At 42.4% G+C, this 18,458-nt stretch overlaps 1 protein-coding gene across 2 annotated transcripts in view; it reads left to right on the plus strand.

Annotated features, from left to right (window-relative positions):
• Positions 1-18,458, plus strand: part of eng (endoglin) — a 150,793-nt gene that overhangs the window by 8,770 nt on the left and 123,565 nt on the right. For both annotated transcript variants that reach the window (XM_084034748.1, XM_084034747.1), the window contains exons 3-11: positions 4,957-5,099; positions 10,414-10,527; positions 13,854-14,031; positions 16,256-16,436; positions 16,529-16,631; positions 16,920-17,115; positions 17,528-17,679; positions 17,807-18,031; positions 18,220-18,286. In XM_084034748.1, coding sequence (XP_083890874.1) covers positions 4,957-5,099; positions 10,414-10,527; positions 13,854-14,031; positions 16,256-16,436; positions 16,529-16,631; positions 16,920-17,115; positions 17,528-17,679; positions 17,807-18,031; positions 18,220-18,286 — 1,359 coding nt within the window. The remainder of the gene's footprint in view (positions 1-4,956; positions 5,100-10,413; positions 10,528-13,853; positions 14,032-16,255; positions 16,437-16,528; positions 16,632-16,919; positions 17,116-17,527; positions 17,680-17,806; positions 18,032-18,219; positions 18,287-18,458) is intronic.

The following is an 18,458-nucleotide window of genomic DNA, read 5'->3' on the forward strand; positions in this document are numbered from 1 at the left end:
TGTAGTATGCAGGGGTGAGAGGCCAGGGGACAGTGCGGGCCCCTGCAGAGCACTGATAAGGGCTTGTTTACCTTCCTGTGGATGGTCAGGCCTCAATCCGCAGTTGCGGAAACGCCGGGACAATAGGTGTGTGTGTGTGTGTGTGTGTGTGTGTGTGTGTGTGTGTGTGTGTGTGTGTGTGTGTGTGTGTGTGTGTGTGTGTGTGTGTGTGTGTGTGTGTGTGTGTGTGTGTGTGTGTGTGTGTGTGTGTGTCGGCCTTGAAGCTCCCCTTTCCCTCTCCCAACTAACTCCGATAGGACCGCTGACCCCTCCCTCCCCCTTCACCATCACGGCCGACCCTGGACACAAACAGTTTACTCTAGCCCGAGGGACCGAGGGAGACAGTTGGTCTTGAAGTTGTCTGCCGTCTCCCCCCCCCCACACCCCTCCCCCCACCCCTTTGCATTCGAATGCAGCCATGCACTGCAGCTGCGAGTACGACATGTCTTCCTTTCGCATCTAAACGCTCACGGAGCTGGTGCTCTACTGCACAGCGACTTACAATGAGGGAAGGCATAAAAGACAAGACATGAAATCAAGTGAAAAAGGCAGTTTGTCATCGGGCGCCGGTACTCAATCCCTTGAATCTAAATCAACATTTAGTGGAGGTATGATGGAAATTCAAAATTCAAGGTCTCGCCACTGTGAATCTTGTCACAGCGGTGCTACATGCAGGCGAGCAGGTTTTTAATTTACTGGTAGCCAGCGAGCAGAAACAGCACTTGCAGTGCAGACCTTGTTGAAGTCTAGTTGGTCAGACATTTCTATGAATCTATCAAATCAAATTTCTTTGCATTCGGATTTTCCTTTTTTCAAAGAAGCTTATTGAAGAAATCACAAAGAGACTTCTTCTTGCCTCGTATTACCCCTATAACCATAGTTCTGTCATTTTGTAAATTCAAGATACGGTCACTTTATTTCTGCTGACCAACGAGATTTTGACGCTTGACTATGTTCAAAACAAGAAGTGATAATCTCGTCAGATATAAATACACAGCCTAAAATGAACTCATGACGCTGCTTCTGCTTTGTGTGCCGTTCCGGCCAATCAGGAGCCCCGTGTCATTTCCAGGACATACAATATGATGTGACTTCTCAATTATGTTTGTCTTGTTTTGTCATATATAAGTTATTGCTTGGATGATGAATTAGTGCTGATGTAAATGTGGAACAATTTAATTTCCTCTCTCAAGGCGTTCTGCCATCACTCTCAGCCACGCCAGGTTTTCTACTTGCAGCTCACATTGAAGCAGATGAATTTCTTCTTATCACCATAATGTTAACATAGTGTGTACCAATGTAGTGAATGCTATCCTCAAGTTGGATCATGCTAATGTAATTTAATGCTTATTGCCTGCAGACATTAGTGCTCACAGACCCTACAATGCCTTTTTTTGGGGCCTTTGCGAATCCCTCAATGAACACCCGTATTATGAAAATGTCTCCAAGATCATCTGTGATTTTGGTCCACACGACTTTGGAATATTCACACTCAACACATTCACGTGTTTTAGAGAGGTTTTGTGTAGTAGAGTGGTGTATGTGCTGCCATTAGCATGTCAGGGACTTGATGTGTCTCTGAGAAGTAGAAGGAGGAGGAATACATGGGCTACTTTGATCCCTAATAAGTATTAATATACGTTATTATAGTCTCCAGGAACGCCTGAGCACAGCCAGTGGGCTTTGCATAATTATGTGGACAGTCAAACTTAATTTAGGAGGTCCGGGTTGGCATCCCTATAGTGTCTTTAATTGCTGTCCAGAGACAATGGAGACAAAACTGTGAGGCATACTTGGACAGTCCTTTTACTGGGATGTTGTGGGTCAGGCTTCCAGCAAACTGTGTTTTTAATACAATAATCATAAAATGTTATGTGTATGTCAAGCTCACCTTGTCAGGCTCGACTGGACTCTACTTTATCCATCTTAGATCTACTTTGTGAGGCTTTACTCCCCAGCTCCTGAGCGACGCTCAACAAGGTCGGCTTACAGACGGTTAACGCCAGGCTGATCCTGAGATGTCCTAAAATGGTCGCAGTAGTGGCCCCGCTGTCTTAATGGCACTACGCACAATTGAACACATGGGAAACGGATGTCTGAGATTTGGTGAACCAGTCCATTATCTTTTTTTCTGGGATGCCCTGGAGGTTAGGAGTGAGATAGACCCTGGACATGTGAAGTCACTTAACTTTTTGTTCTCCTCGTGGCTCCAGTGTGCCGCCGATAACCAGGACAATACTGAGGGCCGTTTTTAAAGTGCATCATATTTTAAGATATTAATAATATTAATATCTTAAGATATTATCTTAAGATATTAATATCTTAAAATATTGGCACACTCCACTAAAATGTGCTTTCTCCAAAAGCAAATTGGCCATCATTGATTTTTGGCTGCACACTTGGTTGGTGTTAATCGTATAAGCATTTGATCAGTTTGCCATGATAATGTGTTTCCAGTTAAACAAAAGTGTCTATTAGGTCTGGTGATTTGGTCACATGGTGTCGTTAATATGGTAATTGACGGTGGTCTAGTCGGGCATACAGATTCATTGATACCCATTTAATGGGATTTGCCTCGAGAATTAAACGCAAACTTAAGGTCAAATCTGATTACAAGCACTTTTCATGAATGGTGCTCATTTTCTGTCCTCCCTAATGTCCCCTAATGTTTTCTCTTCAAACCTCCCCCCTCATACCGAACATCTAAATGGAAATCATCAACATCCATAAACATGTCTTCTCATGGAATGGGAAATGGAGGGGACTGATATAAGTAGATGAAGAGGACAGGGAATGGATGGCTCTTCTATACCTCATTTACCAGCAAACCGCTTAGCGAAGCCATTGGCATTTCCGGGGTCAAGGGGCCAAAATGAATGTTCTTCATATCATAGGGTGACTCGTAAAAAAAGGAGACCAGTGACACATGCATGTGTACACCCACCCCCACACCCACACACACACACACACACACACACACACACACACACACACACGCATTCTTACGCAGTCAGTCTGATTTATACAAAGACCTCTCAGGCGACAGTCATGGGCCGTTGACTCTGTCACAGCAAAACAAGAGCCAAATAACTTTATGGATGTGGATATTGAGCAAGAGGCATTAACACAGAAGGCCAGAATAACAGGAAACCAGCCCTGACCTCTGGGTGAGGGAGTGAAAAAGAGATGGCAAGGGAGCACGGCTGGCTCTCTGTCTAGATTTGCCAGAAAAGCTGCAGCCCACCAAGGCTGAGCAGCCTAAGAAACAGTGAAGCCTCCCCCTCAAAACTGATCAGAACCAAATGTGTCCTTGATTCGGCCATAAAATAAGGAATACATTAGATAGGAATGGGGAACCAAACAAAACAACCGTTTCCAAAATAAGAAGCATCTCAGATCACCTACTTCTAAAAAGTTACATAACTGTGATCAAATCATTTGATATTTTGGGTCAGAGATGTTCTGAACAGATGAATGACTTGAACAAATGAGTCCATTATACCAATCAGATTTCATTGTGGCTGCAACAAAAACAGAAGAAAAGGCTGATTGTGTAACATGTTCCAGCTCTCTCTCTTGTTCTTGCTGTTTTTTCCCATCGCGTTTATCATTTTCTGGCCCGTTTTATCTGCCTCTCTGTCCATTCCCCTCCACTGCTAGTGCTGACATCGCCTCAACCAGTGTCTTTGATTAGTGCTGCTTTTAAATAAGGCACATCCTGTTGACCTTCCGAGCGTTGCTATTTCCTTTTTAACCCTTTCCCCTCCAGTCCTCTCTCTCCCTCCCTCGCCTCACTCGTATTACTCCACATCTCCTCCCTGAGGGATTGCTGCTTGCTGGTTGAACAGACCAAATACATCATAAAAGGCAGCAGAGCGCTATGTCATGCAGCATTTGCTTACTAAATTAGTTGTTTCTGTTATGATATCAGGCTTGCTCACTTACATGCATCGACGCCGGCTGTTTTGGGGGTGATTGAGGCCTGCGTAGCGGATGCTTAGGTGCATATTGCTTATATTCATCTTACTTTAGATGTGCTTGTCTAATACTAAGGCGCGTGGCAGAGAAGTTATGACCGATCCCACGAGAACCAACTCCACTGTGAAAGTGGGTAGCTTTTAAAGGCAGTAAATCCAGGACTCCAAAACCACAACGCCACAGGACTCCCATAATGCCCCAGTCAGACCCTTTCATCTCTAATCAGGAAAAAACCCAGCGATGGGCTCGGAAAGAGACCCTCCACACTGTGTTCTCCACTGGTCTTCATGAGGTGAAGAGGAGGTTTGCTGGAGAATATTTTGTCCGAGCAAACTTCAGGTTAGAGTGAGCGTGTGCGCGTTCATACTCAAACACAGCAGAACACACACACATAGCCCCGGTCAAACGCCAGGCATTTACACCCAACCTCATCCATGACCGTGCAGCCTCGGCTCGATTAATTCAGCCTCCAGAGATGCCCGGGTTAAACAGCGGGCTCGCTGCGGAGAGCAGAGTGAGCGGGCTTGATGAATGACTGCGGCCCGGTATCCTGACACGCTTGATAAACGTGAACCGGCAGATTCGTTTTTAAACAATGTGGTCCTACCCTCACATTTAACATCCATACTCCGAGACCAGGAGGGGAAAGCTCTCAGGATGACGAATAAAACATGTGGCCACCTTTCAGACAAGGAATCTGTAACACTGCTGGCCTCATCCATCTTTTAAATAATGGTCTTCATTCATGTGCCGGTCATGTCCAAATATGACAGGGTTGTTGTGGATAGAGCTGTAATCTCGACCCCACTTGGCATTTGACACACAGAGTTGGATAATGCAGGAATTTGCGTTTTAATATGGGAGGCAGGAGATTATTTAGCGGGATCTGATCATATACTGCTGACGCTGCTTAACCGTTTATATTTGATTTTCTTTCAGCCTCAAGTCAGACGTGCGTTCCGACGGAGGTTAATGACAACCCATGGGTCTACGTGAGCGAGATGCTAATTGGCTGTTGGACCAGCTTCATCACCCAGGACAAGGCGGAGGTCCACATCCTCAACCTGAACTTTGACGCCACGGTGAGCATGTCAAGGTTATACAAATGAGACGCCGGGCAGCTTGTGCTAATTAAGTAAATGTGGAGAGTTGACGGCGAGTGAAATGTTAGACGCTAAATCTATTCTGGGGAGAGAGAAAAAAATCGAACTTTACTCTTTAATCGTGGTAAATTTCAGCAGGCAGATGAAACCTGCTCTGTAGACCAGAATTGAAAAGCTGCTGTGATTGAAAGCGGGAAATTTAAAAAGGCTGCACAATCTACACTGTGGCTATCCATCAAGCTGACAACACAGCTGGATTGTCATTGAAATCCAATACCGTGGCCTGTCCCCGGTATGTTATCACCCCCCTAATAAATCAGTACAATATGTCAAGTCCCCTCACAGCTACAGTGAAAGGAAGAGAGAAAGAAGCAGTGAGCCGGTCAATGCATCGCACAAATGCTCGTCGTTTACATTTTACGTTTTTCAGATAACTGCTCACTCACAGTGGGGAAAGAATGGGTGTAAATGGACATCATGGTTTAAATCATTTAGTGTCTTTGGTATCAGGGTCTCTGCATTAAGCATTCTGGCTCATGGTTCATATTATTGTTGTTTTACAAACTCTGACCCCCGTTCTTCCCACGTTATAAAATATAAACACACTTTTATCAGCCAAATAACCAGCTCACCCGTACAAGATGCAAGACATATCAGAGAGATAGGGTTTTCCCAACATGCCTCTGGTTTTTAGTTGTTTTTATACACTAAACAGACAAACCAGCTTTGAGAGTTTGGCTTTGTGTTCAAAGTATATTCCCTTTTTTTCCCTCCAGTTCCACAACCACACACCATAATTGAGGATGGTGTATTGTGTCATTCTGATCATAAAAACTTTCAGCTTTAGGGGAATGACAGCAAGAACGAAAACGCCTGCGAACTTTATAATCTCTATGTTTTTATTGCCGTGCCAGACACCATTTTTCACTGTCCACCGTCGTCGGTCAGCCCACATTAGTCATTCCTTTATCAGCGGGCTCTGTTTGTTTGCTTCGTCTGTTTGTTCTCCGACTTGTTTATGTAGTACTTTCACATAACCGTGTGTTAAGCAACTGCTGTTTGTCTCTTTTTATTTTTACACCCCGCTGGCCATTCCTTCTCATTTGGTGGTTGTTATGAGGAGGGGAAGCAAATGTGCTACTGTATGCGCGGCGTTGCTAAGGCGCCATCGCACAATGTCGCGACACAATGCCTGCCTGAATCCATCACCTCCTGTAAAATTAATAAAAGCACTCAAGGTCCTTTCCCGTCACTTGCTTCTAGGAAAGCTGCAGAGAATCGTGTCATAATTCTTCTCTTAAGCGTCACCTTTGCCAGGAAGATAAGCTGATTTATACAGTATGAGTGCTGCTTTTCATTCAGAATGAATTCTTTTGGATCTGACATTTGAGGATACTGAAGTTTATTTTTTTTTCTTTGCTACACAAAGACATAGCATAAGTCTGTTAGCAATGTAGCTGGTTAGCTTCAGGTATGCCTGTGTGAGGTAGGTTTTGTTTTGTGTAAGTGTGCTAACATTGCGCAAACAGATGACATTGGCTTATACTGATACTGGGTTATTGGCATCAATGTTGTTGAACTCCTTTGGCAAGTGTCCAGTCTCATTTAATGGACTGCATTTTTACAGGATATTCAGCAGACTGGACATCAGAAGGAAAAGGTTGTTTGATGAGTAAAAAGGAGGGAAATGCGCTGTTCTTATTGGGCCTGAAAAGGGACAAAACTGGACAGGTTAAGTAGCGTAGGAGGGGAATTTCAATGCAAAAAGTTAGTTTGCACAATAATGGTGTTTGCACAATTATGGTGTAAGTAAAATCAGTGTGGGGCTTGTGGGAGTTCACAACAGGAATTTGGCTGGGGATGTCTATGACGCAATGGATGTTGGACAGGCTGTGAGTGGATGTTTTATCAAGACGGCAGACATAAGATCTACTAACACAGACACCTTATCTGCTCTCGACTGTCTGTTTAGAGCAGATTTCTCTTGTAAACACAGAGGAAGGGGGAACGTCTTCATCTCTTGCCAAACTGTCCAGTCAGATGGGAGGTTTGCACTCGCCTCCCCTCTTCTTTGTCCTTTCAATTCTGTTATCACCTTCTTCCCCATCTCTTTTGTGTTTCGCTCTGATTTACAACCTGCCCAGGATGGTTGACTCTCACAGTTTGACCGCGTAGAGAATTTCAGAGGGAGCATCAAGGGGCTGCATGGGCCAGGCAAATTCATAGGGAGGAGCTGCTTGCACGGGGGCCCATTGATGTCACGCTGGCTTGGGTAGTCGGGCTCCTGGCACGAGGCCGAGACTACACCAACGGAGCCAATTCAAGTGAAGGGAGTGAGCCAAAAGAATAACTGGAAACTGCATCAGCAAAGGCCCCTTCAAAAAAATGCTTTCTCTGGGTGAAAAAAAAAAAGTCAGAGAAGGAAAAACAATTGTATCTTGAAAGCGCAGGAAGAAAAGAAAGAAGGTGAGTGATCAGGGTCGACAACAGTCACGATTCAGGGTTCAAAATGAAAGAATGAAAGTCACAAAAGGATGAAGGGGGAGGGAAGTCAGACAGAAAGACAATGAGGCTCATTAGAACGGAGTATTTAAGGAAAGCACCGCTGAGTTATCTCTGTACGAAGCACAGTGAACTCCACAGGAAATACCATTCATTCATTTACTGGATGTACATGACATGCGATTCAGTTTTTTTTTAAAAAGAAGAAGGAGCAGAGTTGCTGAGAAGACTCTGTGTTACTGCATTTCAAAGTCTCCAGCTCCATCAGTGATAAGTGGGCACTCCAGTTATAATAACTGTTCCTCCTTATGATCCTTCTGTTGTCAGGGCTGTAGATGCTTTCCATATTTGGGGCGTTTTTAACAAAAATGTTAAGACAACTAAAACTTTTCCTATTTTTACTCCTGGTCCATTCAGACACAAATAATACCATCTTTTCACCGGTGAGTGCAGTGCCCCCTTTGGCCAATAAGAAAAAGAAAAGAAGAGAATAAAGAATGAGGTGCAGCAGCAATTATGCAAAATCCAAAAGGTGTGTGTGTGTGTGTGTGTGTGTGTGTGTGTGTGTGTGTGTGTGTGTGTGTGTGTGTGTGTGTGTGTGTGTGTGTGTGTGTGTGTGTGTGTGTGTGTGTGTGTCAGATCTCCTGCACCATGCAAGCCCCTCTTTCAAATGTGTTTTGCTCAAAGGCAATTTGTTGATGGTCTCCTTAGACCTAATTTGTTCTGCACAGGTCTGAATATTTCCACAGCTCAAGCCTAGGCTCATCGCAATTCTTTTGGATCAAGCTCCGGCAACATCAGTTTGCAAGTAAATGAATTTAATATCAGGGATTCACACTGTTTTCCCACCATGCTCATTGTCTCCCAGCTCGGAAAAAAAACAATCCACCTTCAAATAAGCAGAATAACATATTTGGTGTGGAGAAGGCATCACAGATGGATGAAAGCAGACATTTGCTTTTATGAATATTAAATTCCAGCAAAAGCCTCACACTGGAGAGATATTTCTAAGCTTCTTCTTCTTTCTTTTTTTTAAAGCATGTTGTTCATTTGTAATGCATTGAGTCATAAAATTGAACTGGTCTCCAATTCGATTCTTTCACTTTTGTGAACCCGATCGTCTCAGGGCCATTACAGTAGTAAAGGTAATTAGAACTGGGATTTATCGGAATTAAGTAAGTCAGTCTTGGGGGAAAAAACCCCTCTAACCTCAGACTTATTATTCCACAGTGAAAAGGTTTACTCACCACCACTTACATCCATAAAACTCAGCAGTAGCAGCTTTAGCCTGCGCTCATGTGGAGCTTGGTAATTAAGGCTGATTCATAGAGTGACTGTGGTGGTGATTAGTGGATCACGTTGCCATTGTGTTACTCTTAGCTGGAAATATGGTTAATGAAGTATTACATTATGTGTTGCATTATGTTAATGAGGTTTACTGTACAGTATATAACGAGCACAAGGATCCACTAGTGTGGGCGGACACCAGGCTGCAAGTTATAAGAAATACATCAATTGGCTACTGGACCTAAAATAATTATGAATGACATGGAAGGTAGGCCTATAATTATTAATGTCATAGCAGGGTTTTACTGTTCTTACTCATATTTTTTTCATCATTACTCCAGAGTATTATCACACTATTTCACATTGTTTTAATGCTCCAAGACATACAGCGTCATTTGAAAAAATATTAAAATGCAGCTCATTGCACATCGGGTAAATAATTGATTTTAATTGCTTTTTTTTTTTTTTCTCTTCCCCTTGTTGACGTTCACTGCACGGAGATGTAAGAATAGAACCAAGCTGCATCACCTCATTAACGTCGGTGTCGACACAGAGGCAGACAGCAAAGAACGCTTCCTGTCTATCGAACAGCCCCGCTCAAATGACTGGCACTGCTTTTTTTTTTTCTGGAGAGATGCATGTGTTGACATTTTAAAGTTGCAAAAACAAGAATAATTGTCATATATCCCACACTGATTTTTGCATTCTACCTGTGTAGAATTAAACTGCAGTTGGAACTATTTTTAAACTTGATGCCATAAGCAAAATGTCTCTGTCAACTTTAGGTCTGCTCATTTAATGGCACTCCATGCTAGATAGGGAAGTTTTTTAAATTGGGGAAAAAGGCTATATCTTTATACAGAAAGCAAGTGCTGGCTTGAAGTCTGTGTATTGGCAGAGTTCCATTCTGTGCAAAGAGTTCATAATAATTAGATGTCAGGTCACCTTTTATACAATGCTTACATTTTTTTTGAATAGTTACATATATATACTGTATCTTAAAAATATGACAATTTAATGGAGCCGTGTGTTTCTAGTTTCCCGGATGGATTTGACCCAGCAATATGCACAGTTAACGATTATATGCTATAGGAGCAATAGGCATTGTTTGAAGTACATATAAAGGTTTTTATTATTTTTTTAATTCTCTGCATAAAATAGGACACACTCAGCATGGTAGCCGTGCCAAAGATCTCATTATAGCAGCACAGAAGTTCAAATATGGGTGGCTTCCCACTGTGAGCGAATATTTATTCCACTTTATTTCTTTGTCTTCCTAATCAGTCCCACAGTTCCACCTGGAGATTTACACCGCTGCCAAACCATCTCTGCCTGCAACATAATCAGGAACTCCAATTTCTTTTGGACCTGCTCTGAATTTGCTGCTAAAAAATGGACACAAACTAATAATTAATGCTTAAAAGTAACCGAGGTTTGAATATGTTAAATCATCCTGATGCGAGATAACATTTTGAGTAACATTTTTTTGCTTGTTTTCTCTCAGGACGCCAAGATTTTTAATCTCGCTATGATCAACGCCAACCCAACGAACCTGATCCTCACCTCGTCAGACACGGCCTACGGTCTTCACGACATCAACCCCGACGTCAACATTTATGTGAGTAACGTTTTTTTTTTTTTTCCAACACTCAGCTGGATGGATGTGTGTGGAGGATGTACCACTAAATCTCATTCATGTCTTCCTCTGCTGTATGCCATTCCATCGCTCAGCTACCGATACAGCAGAACGGCAAAAAAGGAAATCGTGAAACATGAAGTGGTGTTGTCTCAGCATCGTATAATCTTCAAATACCTCCAGATGTAGTTAGCTTCTGTCCAGTGCCAGTTTTGCATACAGCTGTGCTGCTGTGGAGCGGCTCACAGAGACAATGAACCGTGTTGGTTTTCCGTAGACATATTCCCCAGCGGCTGCTCCGAGCGGGGCAGTTTGTGCTTTTGAGTTTTTTATTATCACTGCTATAAATCGGTGAGACAACTGGCCGGCGACGAGAGGGGCTGATGGCATCGGCTGTAAAATTAATGTACCAATGAAATTGGACATTCCGACTTTTACACACTGTCCGCAGATTATATCTGTGAATTAAATCCAGGGAGGCTCGGAAACAACTTCTATTCAGCTGCTTGAGTGTCTAATTAAATAGAGGAATAATACTGTTATGAGGGGAAAGCGTTGCAGCGGTTTTTCACAGCGTGGTCACCGTGGTGTGGTTTGGTATCTAAATTGGCAGCGGTGACGAACCTAACGAAGCGTATCGGAACACAAACACAAACCACTGATGGCTTCAATTTGCTTTTTGGCAGAAAGGTCTTCTTAGAATAAACCACACGCTTTTATCAGCCAACTGAATATTAAGACAGGGAATTATATTAAAAGAGACTGAGGTGTCTAGATGAATGAGAATGCCTGGACTATTATGTTCTAGTATGTTGCTGATAAAAATGTCCCTTTATGAAAAACGCTGATTAGTTTCAGTTATGGTCCGGACAAGAAACAACGTTTTCTGTAGATAAAGAATCTTTTTCTCATGCATGGGAAGTTATAACAACTTTGGTTAAAAAAAACAATATTTAAAGCAAAAAGCATCTGCAGTTGTTAAATAACCCAACTACAAATCATCCGAAGGGTTCTGTAGGTGACATTATCTTCAGAAACCGTATCAGAATGTGAAGTAAGCAGTTTCAGAGGCTCCATCTTACACACACTGGTGTCAGTTCATATTAGCACAGCATGAAAGTTTAAATCAAATCTGAAAACTTCCTCCAAAAGGAAGAATCACAATGTTTTATTTCTTTCCACAAACTGACATGACTTTGTAATCTCGGATTACTTGAAAACTTGAGATGTGACAGTTGGCTGCCACACTTTAACCTTTAAAACATAAGAAATCCACATGGTGTCCATCTCATGTTGTGAGTGTTAATCCGTTTGGCAGCTGACTCTCACATGTCTCACTTATCAGATCCAGCACACACAAATAGTCCCACGCTGACAGAAATGTGAAGATGAATTCATGTTTTCTGTGTTCATAACCTATAGAGTATGTCAATATATCCTCCCATAGTGACATCAAATATAACAAGTAGGCAAAAAAAAAGCTGTTATTCTGGGGAAAAGAAATGGTCAGCAGTATTGTACGTACCTGAATAAATAAAATAAAAATCTGAGTTGACCAATCAGGGTGATGAAATATTTGGGGGAATGTCACCAGTTACTGATATGCTGACAGCAGTGTGATACCGCATCCTGTATCGTGTCCTGTCGAGAGCCTGGACAGCGTTGGATGTGACAACCAGGATGTTTTTGTGGGATGAGCAGTATCACTGGGGGATAATAGCGTATTACTGCAGATTGCAGTTTAAGGAAAACAGCATCTGTTCTGCGTCTGACGAAGTACGTCACCGGCCTGACAGCTTGGCTCCGTATCACGATCGCAGCTCTGCTTGGCTTTCAGAAAATGACAAGGACAGCAAGAGTTTCTGTCTTCAGAATCTTGTGAGTCTTCATACTTGTTTTTCTTATCCACAAAAGGTTTTTTTCACTGTATTTATGAGATACTTTTAAATATGGAAGAAAAAGATGGAGCATAGGCACTAAAAATGACACACCCATCAAAGCTTTCTGTAATTTCTGTACACAGAGGTGCTAATTTCCCTCAACGCATCATTGAGTCCCATGAACTTTGCTGTGACCCTGCAGACTATCAAACTAATCTAGGTTCAATTCCGCTGTAATCATTAAATTGTTTACCATTGTTATTTCCCCTCCTCAGCCTGGTTCTGTCGGGACTGTTTTCCCCTTCTCTTTTTTTTATTTCTGTAATTTCCCTCTCACGCTGTTTTTGATCTCGCGTCAATCAGACGTAGAAAGACCAACGACTCCCTCAGGCTTACTTGGCTTTCACCGTTTGTTTGTCTCGCTTTGTGACGCAAGTACACATAAATAGTCACACCTACAAGACAGGCCAGGAGAGGGCTTTTAATTATTTAAACAAACTCACTCACTCACTGTATCACTCTGTATGGTTGTTAAAGCACAAAAATTAAATTAAATAAAGCACACCAAGCTCAGTTAATTTGAGTTTAAATTTGCTCTTGAAAACAATCTTAAAAACGAAATAAAATTGTATTAAGAATATTTTCTGGGAGATGATTGAACTGAAAAAATAGTGACTAGAAGTTTGGTTAGGCAGACTGTTCTTCAGTTCAAGTGTTAAAAATGAAGAGGTAGTACTCATGCAGCATTTCGTTTTCTGTGTCAAACATTTGTTCTGCTGAAGAAGAGGAGAACAAAAATCTGTTGAAGGGCCAGCCTAAAATATAATTGGAGCACATGCTCTCAAATTGTTATTTATTGAGCACATTAGTCGACTATATATTCCCAACTCCCTCCCCTGCCTACTTATTCATGCGGAGCTTAACGTAAACTCCATTATTTCCCATCGGGGCCAGACGAGGAAACAGCAGTGTCTAGTAGATGGGATGGATGTATATATTTATACCTTGTATGGAGCCAGATTCCAGCCGACTGTGGTGACGCACAAAGCTAAAAAAGGTCCCATTTCCTGGCCCCACTCAGGAAGCAAAGGAAAGACCATGGCTCCAACAGGGTTGTGCAACCCGGCTCGTGGACACTTAACCATAATAAACATTTCTTTTTAACAGCACACGGCCCAGAGAATGGAGGGAGAGTTGGGTGGAGGGGAAGAAAAAGTAATAGTGAGAGGAATGGGCCGACATGTTTGATGTGACAAAATGTGAGCAGACATGAGGAGAATATAAAAAAATATATATATTTTAAGATGACTCACTTCATTCTGTGTTATTTCACGTCTACGTTCACGTCTTTTAGGACAGGTGATTCTGACCGTGATCTTTCTGCAAGTCGTGTTTCATTAAACTAATTGGCGTGACTCTGCTTTCCAGATAAACAATGGCTCCACACTTGGCCTTCATGGCAATCAACATCACAACAACATCCACAAGTTGGACTTCCCCACTCAAGACGAGGAGCTGGTCAAGTGGGCAAAACAGAAGTTTGGGGGCGTGACCTCATTCACCACGGTCCGGAATCTGAAAGTGGTGACAGCGACGGGAGCAAAAGGTAAGAATAGTTTTCTTTTGCTTTTTTTTTTTGGAGCTCTCTCCACTAACTGAATCACTTACCTTCAGTTTTCGTACGTGTGTGAATTTCTTTTCCACTTTAAATCGCCGAGAAAAACAACTTAGACCAAACAAAGACCACATCCCATTCAAAACAAAGCATATTTCATATTCTATATTCAAACGTTGTTACTTTTACATTTGAATGATTTGGAGAAATTGTATTGTACAGTATGCCATCATTGATTTCCAATGTGTCTGTGTCAAATTGTAGAAGCACAAACCTCAAAACAACACTTGTCTTGGACTGATTTATAACAACATAATGGAAAGAGATAGACATACACATACATAAAAGAAAACCTGTCGGTATGTAGGATGAGATGATGGATGGTTCAGAGTTGACTGAGAGAATGACAACACCCAAAGCTGCATTATAAACCGAGCCAGACGCCATGCGGTTCTAAAGCAAGAGTGTTGGCCAAGCACCGGCTGCCATATGGCCATTCTCCTACAAAGGCACCTTAAACCCATAAAGGGATATACACTCTACTGAAATGCATTGCTGTCAAGTCAGGTCTATATACTTAAGATACTGAATGCAATTCAAAAAATCAAACACTGTCTCTCTTCTACTTTTCAACATTTCATGTGTACACACCAAGACTGCCCATACTAATTTAGGCATTTCCAAGGGAGCAATATGTGTGCCTACTAATCCTATATTATATAGAGCAGTGAGCTAAACATCAGCACAATCAATATCGGAGGCACAACAGAATTTTAATATCTACAGGATCCGTGTCAACAAGCCTCAGGAACCTTTTATTTGCTTTACCGTAGCATATGTGGAGCTGAAACTGCTTTGTTCTGAGTATTCATATATGCAGCTCTAAAGCTTTCATCATGCATGTGTGAAACACAAATATATACAATTACAAACTACTTACGCTTAAGAATGAGGCGCAAAAACACTGATTTGTAGACAGTTATTGTAATTGACTGCCATTTGCACAATTATTTCCTCACAAAGCCTGCTCTGGGCAGAAGAAGACCTCTGGCGTGGAGTTGCTGTTTTTATGTCCAGTGTCTTTTACATTAAGTTGGATGGATGAGGTTTGAATCCCTCTCATCATCATGTCCTGTCTTTCTCCAGGTCTATGAATTATAGGATTTTTACATTCTGGCACACTGCCCCTTTTTTTTCTCATTTGAAATGCATCATTGAAATTGCGATGATATATTGGTTTTCCAACCACTCTTGGTTTTACCTCATGTTTTTTACTGACTCATAATCCACAAGGACATTAATATTACTCAAGCAGTAGAACGGTTTGCATTGCCATTTTGTTGTATCCCTTTGCCCCGCATTGAAGCGTTCGTTGAACCTGCGTAGGCCTCGTCGTAGGCGTTTTTAAAAAGGTCTGTGCAATGACTACACAACAGCTCGTTGCCAAGTCGAACGCCTGCTGGAGAGGAAATATGTAAATGTTTCAGGTTTCTTGAACTTCTCGATGTGATTTTAAATCATCATGCTATTGCCAGTGTAAAAAAAAGACACTTAAGGAAGCTATTTTTCTATCTAGTTTAGGACTTGTAATCACTACAAGTAGATTGAAGTGATACTCAAAAGTCTTGTTGCAAATACTTCTCCTCCTGTGGGCTAAAAAGTTAAAAAAGGTGGTATTTTCCTCCATGCAACGATGCAAATTTAACCCTCATTGTACCTTTTTTTTTATATTGGAAAAAATGCTCAAACCACAGCTGTAGCATAATACAGGGCCTAATCTCAGTAAATAAAGCATTTGACTGACATATCCTGGTTGTGTCTTTCACCCTGCTCAGTGCACCTGGCTATTAGTGTGATGAGGCTTTGTGAGCTGCTGCCCCCCGCCCCCATTTCCAGCGAGCGGCAGTGTTTTGAAGTGCTCCAGGGTACACCTGTAAACCATCAGTCAGCATTATTTGGTCAAAAGGCTGAGCAAAGTGTACTCACATGAGACTGCTCTCATCGCCCACAGCAGGGAAGGCGACGCGCTAATGTGTCTATCCCCAGCATTGTGTTAGCAGTCCATCTTATGAACCGTTCTCTTCTTTATTATGAGTGTTATGCATGCAGAACTAATTTGATCATAATTTCCCCTAGAAAGTCTTTTTTTGTTTTGTTGTTATTGTTGAATGTATAAGTGAAGAATGATCCAAAATGACTGTTTGTGGTTTTACAGGAACCAAACCTGGCCCTCGTTCCTGCGTCCTCCAAAACGAAGACGCATTAGAGAAGCACTTCATGAAGATTGAAACGGCGCCGCTGACTTCTTCGTTCAAATCCTGCTCCCCACAGCAGCAGAACCCCGGCGACGAAGTGGGGCTGCACATCATAAACATCCCGGAGAACGCCAGCACTCGGTAAAACCTTGGGAGTCACCCGCCGTTATGTTTTGTTCTTCTGTCTTTGTTGGTGAAGTTTGTCTCATCGCTTTGGATTCTTCATATTGCAGAAATGTATCACTTCGCGTTGACGCTGAGAAGATCAGCATGCTCCTGAGAGGCCCTCAGGGCACCACATGGACCTTCCTCAACCCACAGCACACCTTTATTGGTGTAAGCTTCCACACACACACACACACACACACACACACTCCAGTAGTTATAGCGCAGAGAGTTAGCATATTTATCATCTCACATGTGAGATTGGATTTATTAAGAGGACAAAGACTCCAGTCTGCCAATAGTGTGATATAGCTCACTTAATAACGGAGCTGGATGATTTCTTGCACGCAGTAAGTTTTCCCAAGCCCGTGAAAATATGTCTATTATTGAGTGACTGCTTGTACGAGACAGTCTCTCAGTCGTCGCTGATTTATTTGAACCGGTCTTCTCTTTCTGCAGTCCAACAATGACATCCTGCTCCCCGCCATCACGCACAGAATCCCTCCATCATTTACGCAGAACAGTGACAACGCCGAGGATGTGCAAAGGAAGGCTTTAGATCATTTCAAAGCCAGTACGTTCACCAGCTACACTGAGATCCGGCCAAAGGACTCTGTGGTTTTACTGGTTCTTGGGAAAAAAGACAACCCTTCAGGTAAGACCATAAAAGGTAAAAAAAAAAAAAAAGTTGTTGTCAACTTTCAGGTGTTTTTCTTCAAAGATAATAATACTGCAAAAAGAATAAATCAATAAAAAATAAATCAACACAGCCCACGCAGTATAGTCACACAATACCAGCACTGGAATGGAATATTTGGAGGATAATGACTGCTGGAAGATTTTGCAATATCATTATTACGCTCGGTATATTTTCATACACAACTAGCTGTGCTGCTATGTGAATGACCGTTTTCTTTTCAGTTCTTAGATTTTGTCTTGAGCAGGGTATAGACCTCAACCATAAGAGTGCTACAGAAGCAGAGAGTGCACAGGACAACGATCCATCAATTCAATAAAAAAAAAAATGGATGTGTATAAATTATTAACTGTAGCCGTTTCTCTCTCAGTTATAGAACCTGCACCGGCACCAGTCACTCCCAGTACAGTCAGCGCCCCTCACCAGATGCCTCTGCTGATGCAGCTGTACACCTCCCCAGACTACCGTTCTCCCCTGGACCCCAACACCAAGGTGCAGAGCGACAAGAGAATTTATGCAGAGGTAAGACGCCATTCACCCCTTAGTTGTATTTAATGTCTCTCTACTCACCTCCTGGTCAAAGACATCTAAATATATGGATGCCTCAGTCTGCTGATGCTCGTCCTTGTGCCGCTTCTGTCTCCTGTAGATTTCAGGGCACACTTTGGGAGATATTGTCTTGACCATCAAGGTGATCAACTGTTCCGTGCGCTCCGTGGGCTCATGTCCTGTGGTGGAGGAGCTGCCCTTCATGCCAGAGGCCTGCTCCTCTTGTCCCAACACCACCCGACTCAGCTTCTCCTTAGATCACCTCCAAGAGCTGACGTCCACCACGTGGGACCTGGAATGCTCCGTCAAAATCTGTTACAGCGAGGTACGAGCGCGTCAACTACTTTCACGTAGCGTTTTAAATAAAACATCATGTAAGAAAATATAGAACCTGGGCTACAACTTCCCTTTGGTTGTCTAGAGTATTTTGTATTGAGTGTCAGTGCAGATCTGTTGTGGTGGTTGGCCTCTGACGCTTAAATGCATTTTTTTTTTCTTTCACCACCGAAATAGAAATGTGGAGATGGAGGAAGGGTGAAGAGGAATCTGGAGGTCACCCAGCCGTGTCTGCAACCACCAAGTGAGTTCAGGATAAACTCCAAAATATGGATCACATTATCCTCCTCAAGCCATCATTGAACCAGATTGGACTGGGGGTCTAAGATCAGCTTGATTCAGCTGATTTTCTCTTCTTACTCGTTAAAACTTTCCAGAAAGCAGTTGAATATGACATGTGGTGCATTATTTGAAGA

Source organism: Eutrigla gurnardus (genome assembly GCF_963514095.1).
Source record: "Eutrigla gurnardus genome assembly, chromosome: 19".
Lineage (NCBI taxonomy): Eukaryota > Metazoa > Chordata > Actinopteri > Perciformes > Triglidae > Eutrigla > Eutrigla gurnardus.